The 19,864-nt window shown below is 38.0% G+C and overlaps 1 protein-coding gene across 1 annotated transcript in view; it reads left to right on the plus strand.

Annotated features, from left to right (window-relative positions):
* Positions 1 to 2,351: 2,351 nt before the first annotated feature.
* The window catches only part of LOC128125723 (vomeronasal type-2 receptor 116-like), a 28,507-nt gene continuing 10,994 nt past the window's right edge, over positions 2,352 to 19,864 (plus strand). Inside the window, exon 1 of the mRNA XM_052763369.1 lies at positions 2,352 to 2,551. Within this exon, the coding sequence (XP_052619329.1) occupies positions 2,355 to 2,551 (197 nt within the window). The 5' untranslated portion in view covers positions 2,352 to 2,354. The remainder of the gene's footprint in view (positions 2,552 to 19,864) is intronic.

A 19,864-nucleotide genomic window follows, 5' to 3' on the forward strand; every position in this document is an offset into this window, starting at 1 on the left:
TTTTCATCTTGTTCTTTTGTTTCTTTGATAAAGCCACTCAGAAGGCCAGCTTCCAAAACTGTTCCAGGGTTGTGAATAGCAGATCTCAGAAGAGTGGGACTTTAGAAAACATTTTTATTTGAGGGTCTTTAGAAATAAGTTTCTATCTCTCTGAGGAGTAAACAAAGAAACACAGTTTCTGATGGTAACATTTTTTTTTTACTTCAACTTAGAAAATCTTTCCTTTATAAATCACAGTTTGCATACATACATCTCTCTCCTAGGTGTCCATACATCTCTACACAAAATTACATCTATTTTCACATGGCTACACATCTTTCTTATTACATACATTTCTCTTCTACATCTCCCTTCTATATAGCTTCTCCTTCTTCGTCACCAGAGTTACAAATCTCCACATAGCCATTTTCATAACTCCCTCACCATACAGCAATTTACACAGTTCCTTCATATTCTCTCATACAGTTCTTTAAACAGTTCTTTCACATAGCTCCTCTACATAGCAGCTGCTCTTTCACATTGCTCTCTCACATACATACACACAGATTACTACATCATTCACTCACTCTCTACTCATTCAGTCTCTCACTTATTCTTTGACATTTCTCTCAAACTTCTCCTTCATCATCTCTCACACTCCTTTCTCTGTCCATTCAGCTACATCACTCACTCAGCACACACAAACACACTTCAACAGTCAATGCTGGGCAATTATATGTTACATTTTCTGAGTCTGGCCTATTCTTATTACATATGATAAGTTGATAAGTTATACAGTTTTTCTCATGATAGGGAGGTTACAGTTTTTATTATTTAAAACAGTGGTTTAAATTTCCATATATTTCATCATCTTCTACTCTACCCTCAAGTCCTTCCTGAATATTTTCCTATCCATACCGTCTAACTTGAAGATCTTTCTAAAAAAAAAAATCACACAATACAGCCACAAGCTACCTCAAAACCTAAAGAACAAAATAAAAACACATACCAAAACAAACAAAAAATAAATAAAATCAAGGCAAACAAAAAAAACCATCGAATTATAATCAAATAAAAGCCATATTTATCTTTCTGTTTCTACATTACCTCACTTAGTATGATTTTTTTCTCATTTCATCCATTTGCCTGTAAATTTCATGATATCACTATTTTGTTGGCTGAATAATACTCCATTGTACAAGTGTACCATATTTACTTTATGCATTCTTCTGTTGAGGGGAATTTATATTGTTTTTAAATTTGACTATTATGAATGGAGTAACAAGGAACATAAATGAGCAAGTGTCTAAGTGGTAGGATAAAACATTCTTTGGATATATTCACAAACATGATTTAGCTATATCTTGATGTAGATTGATTGCCATCTTCCAGAGAAACTGCCACACTGATTTTTCACTCCTATCTGCAATGAATGAGTTCTTAATTCACATTCTTGCCATCTTTGCTTTCAATTGTGTTGTGGATCTTTGCCATTTTGACAGGTGAAAGATGAAATATCAATGTAGACTGGTTTGTATTTACATGGTTGCTAATGATGTTCAGTGTTTCTTTAAGTGATTCTCAGCTATTTGAGTTTCCTCTGTTGGAATTTTCTGTGTCTTTAGCCCATTTTTGACTTACTTGTTTTATTGAGATGTATTGTCTTGAGATCTTTATAAATTTTGGATATTATTCTTCTATCTGATATGTAATTGATGAAAATATTTTCTCATTCTGAAGGCTACTGCATTGTCTGAATGACATTGTCTTTTGAAATGCAGAAGATTGGTGGACTGACAGATTGACAAGACAGCATTCAAGCAGGCACAGAACATACACATACAACAGACAATAAAGATACTGCTTCCTATAATAAACATTCTGTGTGTCTATATTAAGCTCAGTCTATGAAGAACTGTTTTTGACACAAAACTCATTTGGAAAGTCTGATGTAATCCAACTCAACTACTACAAATGGTAATCAGAGAACTGATTTGGTAAACTAGGCTTGTTAGAAAATTTGCCCAAGAGGAATTGTGTCTGCTAACTTCATGTCCAATGACATGGATCTAATCATAAGGGATATGGAGCAGAAGAATTATCATAAATGAAATTATTATCCCTTAATTGTTCCCTGGACTTAGGAACTCATATGCAGAGCCCCAGGCCAGAGAGTGACTATACAACCCACAGAGACAAACAGTATACTCAAAAGAAATGTACTGAGATTTCTGAAAAGTACTGCATTCCTTCGCAGTAACTATAATAATAAAAAGAGACACATGAATGTGTTCATGCATAATTGATACGTGAGTTTCTTCCTGACTCTCCATGCTGCACTTTGCTCAGGCTCTCATCTCAGCTACATTACAAAGATGTTGTCTTTGCTCTTTGTCTTCCTGGTCCTAAAGCCTGCCTTATTTCTTTGCAGTTTGACTGACCCTGTGTGCTTTTTCAGAGTGAAAGACAAGGAAAACCCAGAAGGAGATAAAGACACTGATTGTTCCTTTTTCATTTATACAGAACATGGAAATATGAAGAATGATTATTTCAGTGGAAGTCTAGATAAACAGTAAGTGCCTCTTTCACTTATTAATTTTTGTTTATCATGGTAGATGATGCATTCTAGGGCTGTGGAGAGGTAGACCCTTATTCTGTGTGTCTTCTTTCTGTCTTTTCCTCCCCCCATTAGGACATTACCCAAATTTATTTCATGTTTACTGAAGGTTATTGTCCTGTTTCTGATGGTTTAGAGGTTAGCTTGTTTGTATTTTTCAAGTCACAGATTCCAGGCTGAAAGCTGAATAAATGATCCATGCTGTCAACTTTGCTTTTAGAGCCAATCCTTTAATATGACAGTTCCCAACTGGTGTCATGTGATGCCCCTCACAAACGAAGTACTAAACACTGTTTTTAGTTTATTTCATAGAGGCTACAATAAAGGGGTCTTTCTTTCATCTGCTACTGTTTTTTATTGTGTTTTCATCAGCACACAATGACCAATTCCTACAAAGTGGATCTTGGTGTGTTTGCCCTGACTTTTAGTTTTATATAAATATATATATATATATATATATATATATATATATATATATATATATATATATATATATATATATATATATATAAAAGGTGCAGAGATATTTTTCAAATAATCTATTTGTCATAATTTTACAACTGTTGTGTTCTTGGTCTCCTGCAGCTGAAATCAGGTGTGGAAAATCAATATCTGTTCCCTATGATAGTTTTATGCTGTCCTTTCCTTTACATTCTGTTACATATGCATAGCCACATTTTTGTTGAATAAACAATATCAGAACTTTTTTCAAAGTTCTAAGTTAGAAACACATGAAGCATCCATTAAGAGTACTCCAGTAGTCAATGTGTTCACTTGCTAGAATAGTCGATGCTCCTGCAAGCAATGATTTACTATTTTCCCTTGAAAGTGCTAGAATAAAAGGTGCTGTCTGTGGTACTTGCTAACAGTTGAGAGAGAAGTACTAAAGTAACAAATTCATCCAAATTTATCCAGGCTGAAGCCAATTTATTGATTAAAAATTGTCATGTATCATTTTGCTGCATATGCATTCGTTTATTAAATTTATTCCAATTTAAATCTTTCTCTTCTTTCCCTAATTACATAATTTTTTTATTATAAGGATAAGTACACTACACAATGATTGATTTATATTTTTGACCATAATTTTCCTTCATCAATGAGGTTACTGGTTGAGATTTCAACTGAGGAGATTGTTACAATGTCACTTGGAGTTTGATAGGGAAATTGTCAAAAATAACATTCTAAATATGAGTAAAAACACATTACTAGGTATAGCATTGTATATGTTGGAGAATCATCACAGTTTTCAGTTGTAGATAAAGGTTATGTTCAGTTTTTGATAGCTTATCTTAGTAGGACATTCAAAAGAGAGGAGAAAGTTTCTGACTGTATTACAAAATAGAAATATCTCAGAACAAATTAAAAATCACAAAAGTGAAACAATATCCTATGTGTTGATCATTTATCCATTTATCAAAAATATCATTAGGTTTGAAGGAGAATGTAGAGCAATGAGCAAGGGATCATATAATAGTTATAAAAGTAATATTCATGGTAATATGGAACATGAAGAAGATGACACAGACATCCAAATGATCCAATGCAAATGAGGAAGAGTGAAGGGCATTTTGAGTAGAATTTGAACAAAAAATGCTCACCATTACCTATATCATGTCTTCCATAAGCCAATGATTATCTCCACATTGCAGGCAGGCTGTGCCTTGAAAGTAATAGCAAGAATGTTTTTAATTCATATCATTCACTTTCAAATTTTATCAGCTACTGAATTAATATACCTCAGTGATGTGACCTCCTATTTTAAGATGATGAGGAATTTTACATCTAAAATTCTGGCACTTGAAATCACAGGGTCATTCTACATCTATTCTTATAAATTTATATGACACAAGATGAGAGAGGTCCAGAGAAATATTCTGATTTCTGCTAACTTATGAGTAATAAAGAAAACGGCCAAGCAAATGTTTTCTTCCTAGACTCATTTGTTTGGATTTTTACTAAAAAAAAAGTAATCAATTAGTATAGAAACTTTCTCATGGAGGCATAAATGCCTCACATATAAAACAATGGTCCTGATCATATCCTGAATTTTCTTCATACACTTCTATGCTCATTACAGACTGGATATTTTGTATCTAAATTCCTATTCAGTATTTTTATTATGTAGCAAACATGTTTCCAGATTACTGTATGTTTCTCTTCTGTATTATGAGTAAACAGCAGTTTTTATTTTATAACTATTCATTCTTATTTTCTAAGCAATATTTGGATGGTTCTACCAGGATTAGAAACAAGATATCACATTTGATAGAACAAATTATTTTATAGAATAAAATATGAGAGTATTAATGCACTTACATGGTGTATTATCTAAATAAATAAATATATAATATAGATCACTATGAATAAAATATGACGTTCTGAAACATGACCAGGCTGAATGAGATTCAGCAAAATTAAACACATATTCATCATCTTAAATAAGGCTCTTCTGTGGAAATATAAATTGGTATTATGAAGAGACATTCTGCCTATGTACCTATTTGTAAAATCTTTAAGGTATTGTTTAGCTATATGTGAAAAGCATGGTTAAGGAAACCACAACATGAATTTTAAGGGAAAATACAATAGCATACATATTTTGTCAGACTATTTCTACTAGTGTCCAGTGTCATCACAGTGAAAATAGAAGAGAAGCGACAGTCCACTCATCATATTCATATGCTTTGTAGAACATCAGAAATTTACTTTGTGGCAAGTTAGAGAATTTAATACAAATTTGTTGTAAGGATAGAATGTTCTGTAGATATCAATTAAGTCCATTTGAGTCATAACATCAGTTAAGTCCCTTATTTCTCTGTTAAGTTTCAATTTTGTAGATCTTTCCAGTAGTGAGAATGGGGTGTTGAAGTCTCCCACTGTTAATGTGTGGGGTTTGATATGTGATTTAAGCTTTAGTAATGTTTCTTTACATATGTGGGTGCCCTTATGTTTGGGGCATAAATGTTCATAATTGAAACTTCCACTTGGTGGATCTTTCCTGTGATGAGTATGTAATGTCCTTCTTGGTCTCTTTTGATAGATTTTAGTTTGATGTCTATTTTGCTGGATATTAGGATGACTACAATGGCTTCCTTCTTAAGACCATTTGATTGGAAAGTCTTTTGCCAGCCTTTTATTCTTAGGTATTGTCTATCTTTGAATTTGAGGTGTGTTTCTTGTATGCAGCAGAAAGATGGGTCCTGTTTTCATATTCATTCTATTAGCCTGTGTCTTTTTATAGGTGAAAGAAGTCTATTGCTATTAAGGGATATTAGTGACCAGTGATTGTTAGTTCCTGTTATCTTTTGGTGGTAGTGTGTGTGTACTTCTCTTCTTTGGGGTTTACTGCTATGGGGTTATCTATTGCCTATGTTTTCGTGGGTGTATCTGGTTTCCTTAGGTTGGAATTTTCCTTCTAGTGCCTCCTGTAGGGCTGGATTTGTGGATAGGTATTTTTTAAACCTTGCTTTGTCTTGGAATGTCTTGTTCACTCCGTCTATGATGATTGAAAGTTTTGCTGGGTATATTAGTCTAGGCTGGCATCCATGGTGTCTTAGTGTCTGCATTACATCTGTCCAGGTCCTCTGGCTTTCAAAATCTCCATTGAGAAATAGGGTGTTATTCTGATGGGTTTGCCTTTATAAGTCACTTGGCCTTTTTCCTTTGCTGTTCTTAATATTCTTTCTTTATTCTGTACATTTAGTTGTTTAATTATTAAGTAGTGAGGGGACTTTGGCAGGGGGACTAGTCTGTTTGGTGTTCTATAGGCTTCTTGTATCTTCATAGGCATTTCCTTCTTTAAGTTGGGAAAGTTTTCTTCTATGATCTTGTTGAATATATTTTCTTTGTCTTTGAGTTGGTATTCTTCTCCTTCTATTCCTATTATTCTTAGGTTTGGTCTTTTCATGGTGTCCCAGAGTTCTTGGACATTTTGTGTTATGACTTTTTGACTTTAGTATTTTCTTTGACTGATGAATCTGTTTCCTCTGTTGTATCCTCTACACAATAGATCCTCTCTTCCATCACTTGTATTCTGTTGATTATGCTTGCATCTGTGTTTCCTGTTTGTTTACTCAGATTTTCTATTTCCAGCATTCCCTCTGTTTGTGTTTTCTTCATTGTTTCTATTTCCCTTTTCAGTTCTTGAACTGTTTCCCTCACCTGTTTCATTGCTTTTTCATGGTTTTCTTTAAGGTATTTATTGCTTTCTTCCAATTTATTTGTCTTTTCCTCTATTTCTTCCAATTTTTTGTTTGTCTTTTTCTCAGTTTCTTTATAGATTTCTTCCACTTTTTTGTTTATCTTTTCCTCCATTTCATTTTTCATTTTTTCTTGAAAGGCCTCTAGCATGTTCATGATGCTATTAAGGTTACTTTCTTCTGCTTCTACTACCTTGAGATGTTCAGGTTTTGCTGTTGGAGGAGTGCTAGGTTTTGGTGATGCTGTATTGCTCTTTATGTTGTTGTATGTACTTCTGCCTTGATGTCTGCCCATCTCCTCCTTTAATGGGTATAAGAGGTGCCTGTGTCTGAGTGAGTTGCTGTTGTTCCACTCTGTGCTTGTTGTGTCTGTGTTTCAGGAGGGCCTTCTGTGTCTAATCTTAGCTCTTGGTCTAATTGGAGCAGGCAGATTTTGTGTCTCAGGGAGCTGCTCTAGGGTTGACACAATCTAGTTGTTTCTATGAGTCACAAATGCTTTCTTGGTCTTCTAAGGACTCTTGGTCCAGTTAGAGCTGACTGATTCTGTGTTTCAGGAAGCCAATCTTGGTCTAATGAGGGCTAGCAGATTCCCTGTCTGTTGAGGTTACTCTTGGTCCAATGACAGCCCTTTCTCCAATGACAGCTCTCTCACTAGGCCCAATGAGAGCTCTCTAGGTCCAAATAGTGCTGGGGGTTGGTTTCCAAGCCTCAGGAAGTAGCTGGGGTCTCGGGCAGATGGGAATCAGGGCAGGGCATGTAGATTGCAGGGTCTGCTGCTGAGCAGTCTTGGTGAACTTGTACAGCCACTTTGGAAATCAATATGACATTTTCTTAGAAAATTGAAAATCAACCTCCCTCAAGACCCAGCTACACCACTCTTGGGCATATACCCAAGGAATGCTCAATCAAACCACAAGAACACATGCTCAACTATGTTCATAGCAGCATTATTTGTAATAGCCAGAACCTGGAAATAACCTAGATGCCCTTCAAATGAAAAATGGATAAAGAAAATGTTGTATATATACACAATGGAGTACTACTCAGCAGAGAAAAAGAATGACATCATTCGGTTTGCAGGCAAATGGATGGAACTAGGAAAAATCATCCTGAGCGAAGTAACCCAGACTCAAAAAGACAAACATGATATGTACTCACTCATAAATGGATACTAGATGTAAAGCAAAGGATAACCAGATTGCAACTCAGAACTCCAGAGAGGCTACCTAGTAAAGAGGACCCTGAAAAAGACACAGGGATTGGCCAATGACAGAGAAATGGATGAGATCTACATGAGCAAACTGGGGGTAGGGGAGTAATGGAGGGCAAGGGTCAGGGGAAAGAGAGCTTAGGGGAGTCGGAGGTCCCAACTTGATCAGGAGTAGAGTGGGAGAATGGGGAGGGAGATATCATGATGAATGAGGACCCCAGGGGAATAGGAAGAAGCAGAATGCTAGAGAGGTCCCCAGAAATCCACAAAGATACCTCCACTGTAGACTACTGGCAGTGGTCAAGAGAGTGCCTGAGCTGACCTGCTCTAGTGATCAGATGGCTGAACACCCTGGCTGTCATGATAGAACTCTCATCTAGTGTCTGATGGAAGCAGATACAGAGATCCACGGCTGAACCAGAGAGGAGGGATTGTATGGGTGAGAGATATTGAGACCATGATTGGAAAAAGCACAGGGACAAATAGCCAAACTAGTGGAAACGCATGAACTGTGAACCAATGGCTGAGGAGCCGCCATGGAACTGGACCAAGCCCTCTGGATAAGTGGGACAGTTGATTAGCTTGAACTGTTTGGAAGGCCCCCAGGCAGTGGAGCCAGGACCAGCCCTTGGTGCATGGGCTGGTTTTTAAAGCCTGGGGCCTATGCTAGGACACTTTTCTCAGCCTTGGTATAGGGAGGAGGCAACTGGACTAGCCTGAGCTTCCTCTAAAAGGCTGGGCTGACTCCCAGGGGAGACCTTGCCTTGGAGGAGGTGGGAAAGGGGGGTGGATTGGGGGGGAGAGGAGGAAGAATGGGGAAATCCATGGCTGATATGTGAAATTAAGTTCATCATAAAATAAAAATATGTTTAAAAATGTATTGTATATGTATTCATTTTAACTTAAAAGTGAATAATATGTTCCTTTAATTTGGTAAATTCTTTGGATCTTCATAGCTATCATCAGATCCAATTTATCAGAAGGATTGTTTGTTTATACAGTTCCTGGCCCTTTTACAACATTTCTGATTTGAATGAGCACTTAGGTGTGTCATTTAACAAACTAAATTTCAATTATTCTAATTCCTCTGTTGACATTCATAATCAGAATTTCTCTGTTACTGAGAAAAGGATTCTTCTTTTGGCATCCACTATTCTTTATTAATTGGAATTTGATTGACATAAGAAATAAAAGTATTTTATATATATATAATATATATATATATTATATATATATATTCTCGATATTTCCAATGCTGTTGGAGATTAGATATGAGGAATACGTAAATGTTTGTACTGCATATTATGGATCTTCCAGTCAGCATTGTTTGTATACAACAGGAAATTAAGTTATTGATAAGTGTACCCTCCACTGGAATTAGGATCACAATTTTGCCTATAATTTTCTTCTGTTTGTCCAAACTATGTTGAAAATATTCTAGTCATACATGTTTCCCATATGGATGTATCATGATGAGAGGGAACCAATACTATCAATCAATCTCCATAGAGATTGAGACAAATCTCTAAACTGTGAGCCTACCTGAAAATGCAGGAAGGAATCACTTATTTTCTCACATAACTACACCAGCTTGTATTGTCTATTTAAAATTTTATTGCTCATTTGAAGATTTCATGGAATGCATTATGATCATATCCATGCCCTTCCAATAACTTCCCTCATCCATGCCTCTTTCCTAACCAGCACACTTTGTCTCATTTTTCAATGCATCACAAGTCTAATTTGTATTGTCCAATTTCTCTTGAAAAAAAATGGCTTTCCAATGGAAAATGTTTAACCATCAAAGTGCTATAATCTTTTTTTAAAAACTAAAAACTGGCCTTCATATTTCAGTTATCTATCAATTGGCAATATTGTTCTAGTTTCCAGTCATCTTCTATGTGGAGAAAACGTTGGAGTAAGTTTCTTTCTCCTTTCTAAATATAGTGATTTTTTTTTTTTTACAGAAAGATAAGTGACTTGTGACTAAATAGAACATTCAAGTTAAAAAGTTCACAATGCTACTTCACTTCCATAGATAATGTGCTGTGTCCCAGAGAAAAACCTCATCTGATAAACTCTTTATTTTCCACAGATTAAAAAGAAAAACAACAGCTGATAAATAGAGGCTTCCCAAGCAGATAAGAAAATGTAGCATCATTGATGATGGCACAAGGGAGCAATAGATACTTTTTGAAATGTAAAGAAGTAAACCTTTGAAGATTTTATATAGAACTCTCTCAATATAAAATTATTGAATAATATAAATATTAATTTAAATTGAACTATGATTCCAAAGGGGAAAAAGCACAAATCTCAAATAGCTAATTTGTTTTGGGCTTTTGTTTTTGTTTCTGTTAAGATATATTTTTAGTTCCACTTGTTTAAAATAATGAATGAGACATACAAAGAACTGTGCATTTATCACCAGAGTCAAGTTCAAAATACAGAACATTTTGCTAGGAATCATGAATAATGAGTGGTTCAGCTGTCATCATTTTATCCCCTCATTCCTACCTATTCCTGAATCTACATTCTATCCCAAAGAGTTCCATTTGGTCTTTTATTTTGAATGAGATAATCCGCTTTTTACTCTTTTATGCTTTTTTTTAACCTAATATAATATTTTCACAGGGCTATCTACATTATAGCACAGATCACACTTAAATTCCCTGCATTTTTTATTGAAAATTTACTTTTCATACATTATATTCTGATTGTAGGTTTCACTCCCCCAACTCCTCTGCACCGCCCCTCCTGTCTGAACTCACACCCTTTCTTTCTCTTGATGGAAAACAAAGACTCTTATAATTAATTGTTAGAAAATAAGATAAAACAAAAACAAATCAGAATAGGTAACACAATCAGACACAAAGAAGAAATAAAAAGAATGAGATATACATATAGATAATAAGACACACATTCTTACACACAGGAATCCCTAAAAACACAAAACTGGAAGACATAATACAAATCTAAAGGACTTTAAGGTTAAAATAACTTTTAAAGCCCTGAAAAATAAATTATTATACAATGAAGCTTCACAGATACCACTGAGTTTATATTGTTTTAGCCATATACTGCTGAATCTTGGGCCAGGCCCAAAGGGAAGTCTGTGTCCCCAGGAAGACTATGTTGGAGAGAACAAAGTTTTTGTTTGCAAGCAAATATTGATAGGAAATATCTCCTGAGCTTAGGATAGGAGCTTTTGTCCAATTTTGCACTGAACAAATGGACTCCATTTGGCAGATCTTTTGCATACTGCCTTAGCTTCTGTGAGGTCATGTGCATCAGTCCTGAGCATAGAATGCCATATTTATTTTGTTTTCTCAGTCCACTCTAGCTCTTACAAATCTTTCCGACTCTTTCTGCCATGGAGTTCCTTGAGCCCTGTGGGAAGGGATGGTGCATTTGATGGAGACACCACATGTAAAAGTGGTGCAAGGTCACTCACTCTCTGTACATTGACCAGCTGTGGGTCTCAGTATTTATCTATATATGCTGGAAGAAAAAACTTTTCTGACAATGTCTGAGTAAAGAGCAGATCAATAACTACAGCAGAATGAAATTAGGAGTCATTTTATGGCTTTGTTCTTTGGTTTTCCCCTAGGTCCCTGTCTTATCTGTTGTCAGGTTCTTGGCCAGCACTGCAGTGTCAGACATGTATTTGATCCCTTGGAATGGACCTAAACCATGTCAATTATTATTTGGTTACTCCCACCAGCTTTGTGCCACTGTTTCACTAGCACATCTTGCAGGCAGTCACCATTGTAGATGTTTAGGTTTGTGTTTACCTTGCTTGTTTTTCAGAGAATTTGAGTACTATGGGCAGTAGTTAGCAGGCATAAATGCTCTAGTTAGGCACCAGCTTGATTTCTTAACTTTCACTCAACTGTGTAGGTGTCATCTTCAGCCAAAGGGCCTTATCCTCAGTTCATAGACAGGAGCCTAGAGCCTTGGTAATAGCCTGTGTTTTTGGAGGGTCCCTTTGGGGCAGATTTGGCTAACTATTCAATAAAATGTAACCCATTCTTGGTGCTGTAAGCTTTCTTTGTTTACAAGACCTGTCTGTACAGTTGGGGCTTGATCTCAACTGTTATATCTCAATTTCATTTAGGTTGTCTTTGTATGCATTTATTTTAGGAATATTGTACTATTTTAGATTTCCATCCTATGAACATGAGCCAAAAAATGTCTTTATAGTATGATGTAGAGTCCTTTGTGTGCATGAACAAGAGTAGTATGCTAAACATTTATGTCAACTAGACACAAGCTAAAGTCATCTGAGATGAGGTACACTCAGTTAAGATATTATCTCCATGATATTGGTTGTGGGCATGTCTGTGGAACATTTTCTTAATTAGTGATTGACAGGGGAGGGTCACGCCATCTCTTGGTTTGTGATCCTAGAGTCTATAAGAAAGCAGGCTGAGCCGGGCGGTGGTGGCGCACGCATTTATTCCCAGCACTCGGGAGGCAGAGCCAGGAGGATCTCTGTGAGTTCGAGGCCAGCCTGGACTACCAAGTGAGTTCCAGGAAAGGCGCAAAGCTACACAGAGAAACCCTGTCTCGAAAAACAAAAACAAAACAAAACAAAAAAAGAAAGCAGGCTGAATAAACCATGAGAAGAAAACGAGTAAGTATCACCCCTCTATGGCTTCTTCAACAGCTCCTTTCTCTAGTTTCTTTTTTTTAAAATTTATTTTAATTTATTTTGCAATACAATTCAGTTCTACATATCAGCCATGGATTCCCTTGTTCTCCCCCCTCCCGTCCCCCTCACCTTCCCTCCAACCGCCCCCCCATTCCCATCTCCTCCAGGGCAAAGTCTTCCCCACAGACTGAGGTCAACCTGGTAGACTCAGTCCAGGTAGGTCTAGTCCCCTCCTCCCAGGCCAAGCCAAACAATCCTGCATAGGCCCCAGGTTTCAAACAGCCAACTCATGCAATGAGCACAAGATCTGGTCCCACTGCCTGGATGCCTCCCAAAGAGATCAAGCCAATCAACTGTCTCACCCATTCGGAGGGCCTGATCCAGTGGGGACCCCTCAGCCATTGGTTCATAGTTCATGTGTTTCCATTCATTTGGCTATTTGTCCCTGTGCTTTATCCAACCTTGGTCACAACAATTCTCTCTCATATAAACCCTCCTCATTCTCGCTAATTGGACTCCCAGAGATCCACCCGGGGCCTAGTCATGGATCTCTGCATCCAGATCCCTCAGTGGTTGGATGAGGTTTCTAGCACAACAATTAGGGTGTTTGGCCATCCCATCACCAGAGTAGGTCAGTTCGGGCTGTCTCTCGACCATTGCCAGCAGTCTGTTGTGTGGGTATCTTTGTGGATTTCTGTGGGCCTCTCTAGCACTTTGTTTCTTCCTATTCTCATGTGGTCTTCATTTACCATGGTCTCCTATTCCTTGTTCTCCCTCTCTGTTGTTGATCCAGCTGGGATCTCCTGCTCCCCCAAGCTCTGTTTCCCTCGACCCTTGCCCTTCACTACCCCCACCCATGTCCAGGCTGTTCATGTAGATCTCATTCCATTTCTCTGTCATTGGGCGATCCCTGTGTCTTTCTTGGGGTCCTGTTTTCCAGGTAGCCTCCCTGGTGATGTGAGTAGCAGACAAGTCATCCTTGTTTCATGTCTAGTATCCTGCTATGAGTGAGTACATACAATGTTTGTCTTTCTGAGTCTGGGTTACCTCACTCAGGATGATTTTTTCTAGATCCATCCATTTGTCTGCAAATCTCATGATGCCATTGTTTTTCTCTGCTGAGTAGTATTCCATTGTGTATATGTACCACATTTTGTTTATCCATTCTTCAGTTGAAGGGCATCTGGGTTGTTTCCATGTTCTGGCTATTACAAACAATGCTGATATGAACATAGCTGAACAAGTGCTCTTATGGTGTGGTTGAGCATTTCTTGGGTATATGCCCAAGAGTGGTATAGCTGGATCTTGGGGGAGATTGATTCCCAACTTTCTAAGAAAGCGCCATATTGATTTCCAAAGTGGTTGTACAAGCTTGCATTTCCACCAGCAGTGGAGGAGAGTTCCCCTAGCTCCACATCCTCTCCAGCATAAGGTGTCTTCAGTGTTTTTGATCTTAGCCATTCTGACAGGCATAAGGTGCTATCTCAGAGTTGTTTTGATTTGCATTTCCCTGATGATTAGGGATGTTGAGCAATTCCTTAAATGTCTTTCGGCCATTTGAGTTTCCTCTGTTGAGAATTCTCTGTTTAGTTCTATAGCCCATTTCTTAATTGGACTGTTGGGCATTTTGATGTCTAATTTCTTGAATTCCTTATATATTCTGGATATCAGTCCTCTGTCAGATGTGGGGTTGGTGAAGATCTTTTCCCATTCTGTAGGCTGTCGCTTTGCCTTGTTGACCATATCCTTTGCTCTACAAAAGCTTCTCAGTTTCAAGAGGTCCCATTGATTTATTGTTTCTCTCAGAGTCTGTGCTACTGGTGTTCTATTTAGGAAGTAATCTCCTATGCCAATGCGTTCAAGACTACTTCCTACTTTCTCTTCTAGCAGGTTCAGAGTAGCTGGATTTATGTTGAGGTCCTTGATCCACTTGGACTTAAGTTTTGTGCACAGTGATAGATATGGATCTATTTGCAGCCTTCTACATGTTGATATCCAGTTTTGCCAGCACCATTTGTTGAAGATGCTTTCTTTTTCCATTGTGCACTTTTGGCTTCTTTGTCAAAAATTATATGTTCATAGGTGTGCGGATTAATGTCAGGGTCTTCAATTCGATTCCATTGGTCCACATGTCGGTTTTTATGCCAGTACCAAGCTGTTTTTATTACTGTAGCTCTATAGTAGAGCTTGAAGTCAGGGATCGTGATGCCTCCAGAAGTTGTGTTATTGTACAGGATTCCATTGGCTATCCTGGGTTTTTTGTTTTTCCATGTGAAGTTGAGTATTATTCTTTCCAGGTCTGTGAAGAATTGTGTTGGTATTTTGATGGGGATTGCATTGAATCTGTAGATTGCTTTTGGTAAGATTGCCATTTTTACTATGTTAGTCCTGCCTATCCATGAGCATGGGAGATCTTTCCATTTTCTGAGATCTTCTTCAATTTCTTTTTTCAGGGACTTAAAGTTCTTGTCATATAGGTCCTTCACTTGCTTGGTTAGTGTTACCCCAAGGTATTTTATGTCATTTGTGGCTATAGTAAAGGGCGATGTATCTCTGATTTCCTTCTCTGCTTCTTTGTCCATTGTATATAGGAGGGCTACTGATTCTTTTGAGTTGATCTTGTATCCTGCTATGTTGCTGAAGGCGTTTATAAGCTGTATCAGTTCCTTGGTGGAATCTTTGGGGTCGCTCAAGTATACTATCATGTCATCTGCAAATAGGGAAAGCTTGACTTCTTCCTTTCCAATTTGTATTCCCTTAATCTCCTTATGTTGTCTTATTGCTCTGGCTAGAACTTCAAGTACTATATTGAATAAGTATGGGGAGAGTGGACAGCCTTGCCTCGTTCCTGATTTTAGTGGAATTGCTTTGAGTTTCTCTCCATTTAATTTGATGTTGGCTGTTGGCTTGCTGTAAATTGCCTTTATTATGTTTAGGTATGTTCCCTGTATTCCTGATCGCTCCAATACCTTTATCATGAAGGGGTGTTGGATTTTGTCAAATGCCTTTTCTGCATCCAGTGAGATGATCATGTGGTTTTTTTCTTTGAGTTTGTTTATATGGTGTATTACACTGACAGACTTTCGTATGTTGAACCACCCTTGCATCCCTGGAATGAATCCTGCTTGATCATTATGGATAATTGTTTTGATGTGTTCTTGGAGTCTGTTTGCCAGTATTTTATTGAGTATTTTTGCATCAATGTTCATGAGGGAGATCGGTCTGTAGTTCTCTTTCTTTGTTGTATCCTTGTTTGGTTTAGGAATTAGGGTAATTGTAGCCTCGTAGAAGGAGTTTGGTAATGTTCCTTCTGTTTCTATTGTGTGGAACAATTTAGAGAGTATTGGTATTAACTCTTCTTTGAAGATCTGGTAGAATTCTGCGCTGAAACCATCTGGTCCTGGGCTTTTTTTGGTTGGGAGACTTTTAATGACTGTTTCTATTTCGTTAGGGGTTATTGGACTATTTAAATAGTTTATCTGGTCTTGATTTAACTTAGGTATGTGGTACCTATCCAGAAAGTTATCCATTTCTTTTAGGTTTTCCAGTTTTGTCGAATAGAGGTTTTTGAAGTATGACCTGATGATTCTCTGGATTTCCTCAATGTCTGTTCTTATGTCCCCCTTTTCATTTCTGATTTTGTTGATTTGGATGCTCTCTCTCTGTCTTTTGGTTAGTTTGGATAAGGGCTTGTCTATCTTGTTGATTTTCTCAAAGAACCAACTCTTTGTTTCATTAATTTTTTGTATTGTTCTCTTTGTTTCTATTTTATTGATTTCAGCTCTCACTTTGATAATTTCCTGGCGTCTATTTTTCCTGGGAGACTGTGCTTCCTCTTGTTCTAGAGCTTTCAGGTATGCTGTTAAGTCTCTAGTGTGAGATTTCTCCAACTTATTTATGTGGGCATTTAGTGCTATGGATTTCCCTCTTAGTACTGCTTTCATAGTGTCCCATAAATTTGGATATGTGGTGTCTTCATTTTCATTGATCTCTAGGGAGTCTTTAATTTCTTTCTTTATTTCTTCCTTAACCCATTGGTGATTCAGTTGGGTATTATTCAGTTTCCATGAGATTGCAGGTTTTCTGTAGTTTTTGTTGTTGTTGAAATCCAACTTTAGACCATGGTGGTCTGATAGAACACAGGAGGTTATTCCGATTGCTTTGTATCTGTTTAGATTTGTTTTGTGGCCAAGTATGTGGTCAATTTTAGAGAAGGCTCCATGGGGTGCTGAGAAGAAGGTATATTCTTTTTTGTTAGGATGGAATGTTCTGTAGATATCGATTAAGTCCATTTGAGACATGACATCAGATAAGTCCTTTATTTCTCTGTTAAGTTTCAATTTGGGAGATCTGTCCAGTGGTGAAAGTGGGGTGTTGGGGTCTCCCACTATTAATGTGTGGGGTTTTATATGTGATTTAAGCTTTAGTAATGTTTCTTTTACATATGTGGGTGCCCTTGTGTTTGGGGTATAAATATTCAGAATTGAGACTTCATCTTGGTGGATCTTTCCTGTGATGAGTATGTAATGCCCTTCTTGATCTCTTTTGATTGATTTTAGTTTGAAGTCTATTTTGCTGGATATCAGGATGGCTACACCCGCTTGTTTCTTAAGACCGTTTGATTGGAAAGTCTTTTCCCAGCCTTTTATTTTTAAGTAGTGTCTATCTTTGAATTTGAGATGTGTTTCTTGTATGCAGCAGAAAGATGGATCCTGCTTTCGTATCCATTCTGTAAGCCTATGTCTTTTTATAGGTGAATTAAGTCCATTGATATTGAGGGAAATTAATGACCAGTGATTGTTCATTCCTGTTATTTTTTGGTGGTGATGTGTGGGTACTTCTATACATTGGGGTTTACTGCTGTGGCTTTATCTGTTGCCTGTGTTTTCGAGGGTGTATCTAACTTCCTTAGGTTGGAATTTTCCTTGTAGTGCTTTCTGTAGGGCTGGGTTTGTGGATCAGTATTGTTTAAATCTGGCTTTGTCATGGAATGTCTTGTTCACTCCATCTATGGTGATTGAAAGTTTTGCTGGGTATATTAGTCTAGGCTGACATCCATGGTCTCTTAGTGTCTGCATTACATCTGTCCAGGTTCTTCTGGCTTTCAAAGTCTCCATTGAGAAATCGGGTGTTATTCTGATGGGTTTGCCTTTATATGTCACTTGGCCTTTTTCCTTTGCTGCTCTTAATATTCTTTCTTTATTCTGTACGTTTAGTTGTTTAACTATTATGTGGCGAGGGGACTTTTTTGGGGGGTCTAGTCTGTTTGGTGTTCTATAAGCTTCTTGTATCTTCATAGGCATTTCCTTCTTTAAGTTGGGAAAGTTTTCTTCTATGATCTTGTTGAATATATTTTCTGTGCCCTTGAGTTGGTATTCTTCTCCTTCTTTGACCCCTATTATTCTTAGGTTTGGTCTTTTCATGGTGTCCCAAATTTCTTGGACATTTTGGTTCATGACTTTGTTGGCTTTAGTGTTTTCTTTGACTGATGAATGTATTTCTTCTACTGTATCTTCAATGCTAGAGATCCTCTCTTCCATCTCTTGCATTCTGTTGATTATACTTGCATCTGAAGTTCCCAATCGTTTTCTCAGATTTTCTATTTCCAGCATTCCCTCTGTTTGTGTCTTCTTCATTTTTTCTATTTCCCTTTTCAGGTCTTGGACTGTTTCCTTCATTTGTTTCATTGATTTTTCTTGATTTTCTCTCAGTATTTTATTGTTTTCTTCCAGGACTTTATTGATTTCTTCTAATTTGTTTGCCCTTTCCTCTAGTTGTTTACAGCGTTCTTCACATTTTTTTGTCTTTTCCTCTACACAAGCCTCTAGCTTCTTCATGATGTCATTCATAAGGCTGTTTTCTTCTGCTTCTTCCTATTTCTGATGTTCAGGTCTAGGTGTTGGAGAAGGGCTAGGGCCTGGTGATGCTGTATTGCTATTCATTTTGTTGTATATGTTTCTGCCTTGACTTCTGCCCATCTCCTTGTGGTTCGTTCTTGGCCTTATCTGCACACTTGGTTCAGACAGACCAGTGTTCCAAAAGGGAAGTCTGGAGCAAGATGGGAGCTGGGGGACGGCCTCTAAATCTCAGGAAGAGGCTTGGGGCTCAGGCGGATGGGCATGGGGGCAGGGCATGGAGACTGCAGGGTCTGCCAGGGGTCTTGGAGAAGGGGATCCTTCCCTGTGCGGCTAGCAGGGAACCTGCCAGGTGGCCAGAACCTGGGGCCATGTTGGGCAGGTCTTCCCTGGAGTGGCTGGTGCCCAGGGAAGGGGTCCAGGGCAAGGAATGGCACTCACCAGTGTTGCAAAAGGGAAGTCTGGAGCAAGATGAGAGCTGGGGGCCAGCCTCTAAGTCTCAGGAAGAAGCTTGGGGCTCAGGCGGATGGGCGTGGGGGCAGTGCGTGGAGACTGCAGGGTCTGCCAGGGGTCTTGGAGAAGGGGATCCTTCCCGGTGGGGCTAGCAGGGAACCTGCCAGGTGGCCAGAACCTGGGGCCAAGTTGGGCAGGTCTTCCCTGGAGTGGCTGGTGCCCAGGGATGGGGTCAGTGTTCCAAAAGGGAAGTCCGGAGCAAGATGGGAGCTGGGGGCCGGCCTCCCCTTTCTCTAGTTTCTTACTCTGTTGGAGTTCCTGTCCTGACATTCTTCTTTCGTGAACAGGGATATGGAAGTATATAGTAAATATGCTCTTTCCCTATTAGCTTCCTTCTTTGTCATGGTGTTTCACTGCAGCATTAGAAATTCTAAGACAGGTCAGATATCTTGATCTTGAAGTAGATCTATTACAAGCATCACAAGGAACTACTTCACTGATCTTCATAATGCTCTACAAGTTTGCATTCCCACAAGCAATGGGTGAGTCTTCTCATTACTATGCGTTCTTGCAGCACAAACTAGCATTTGTTTGATTGATTTTGGCCATATTAAACATAATTGGATAAAATTTCAAAGTACATTTGACTTAGGGTACCCTGATGAGTAAGGATCCCTTCTCATTTTTCAGTCTGCAACTCTGTCCTCATGCTGGTGGAGTTTTTTTTTTTGCCATACAAAAGCTTTTCAATTTTATGAGGTCTCATCTACATATTGCCATTTTGGTACCTTTGCTATCAGTGTTCTGTTCAGAAAAAAATTCCTTTAACCATGAGTTCAAAACTATTCCCTAATTTTCTCTTTTAAGGGATCTAGCATATCTGGTCTTACACTG

The sequence above is a fragment of the Peromyscus californicus genome, unplaced genomic scaffold (genome assembly GCF_007827085.1).
Source record: "Peromyscus californicus insignis strain IS unplaced genomic scaffold, ASM782708v3 Scaffold_4__1_contigs__length_199733344, whole genome shotgun sequence".
Taxonomy (NCBI): domain Eukaryota; kingdom Metazoa; phylum Chordata; class Mammalia; order Rodentia; family Cricetidae; genus Peromyscus; species Peromyscus californicus.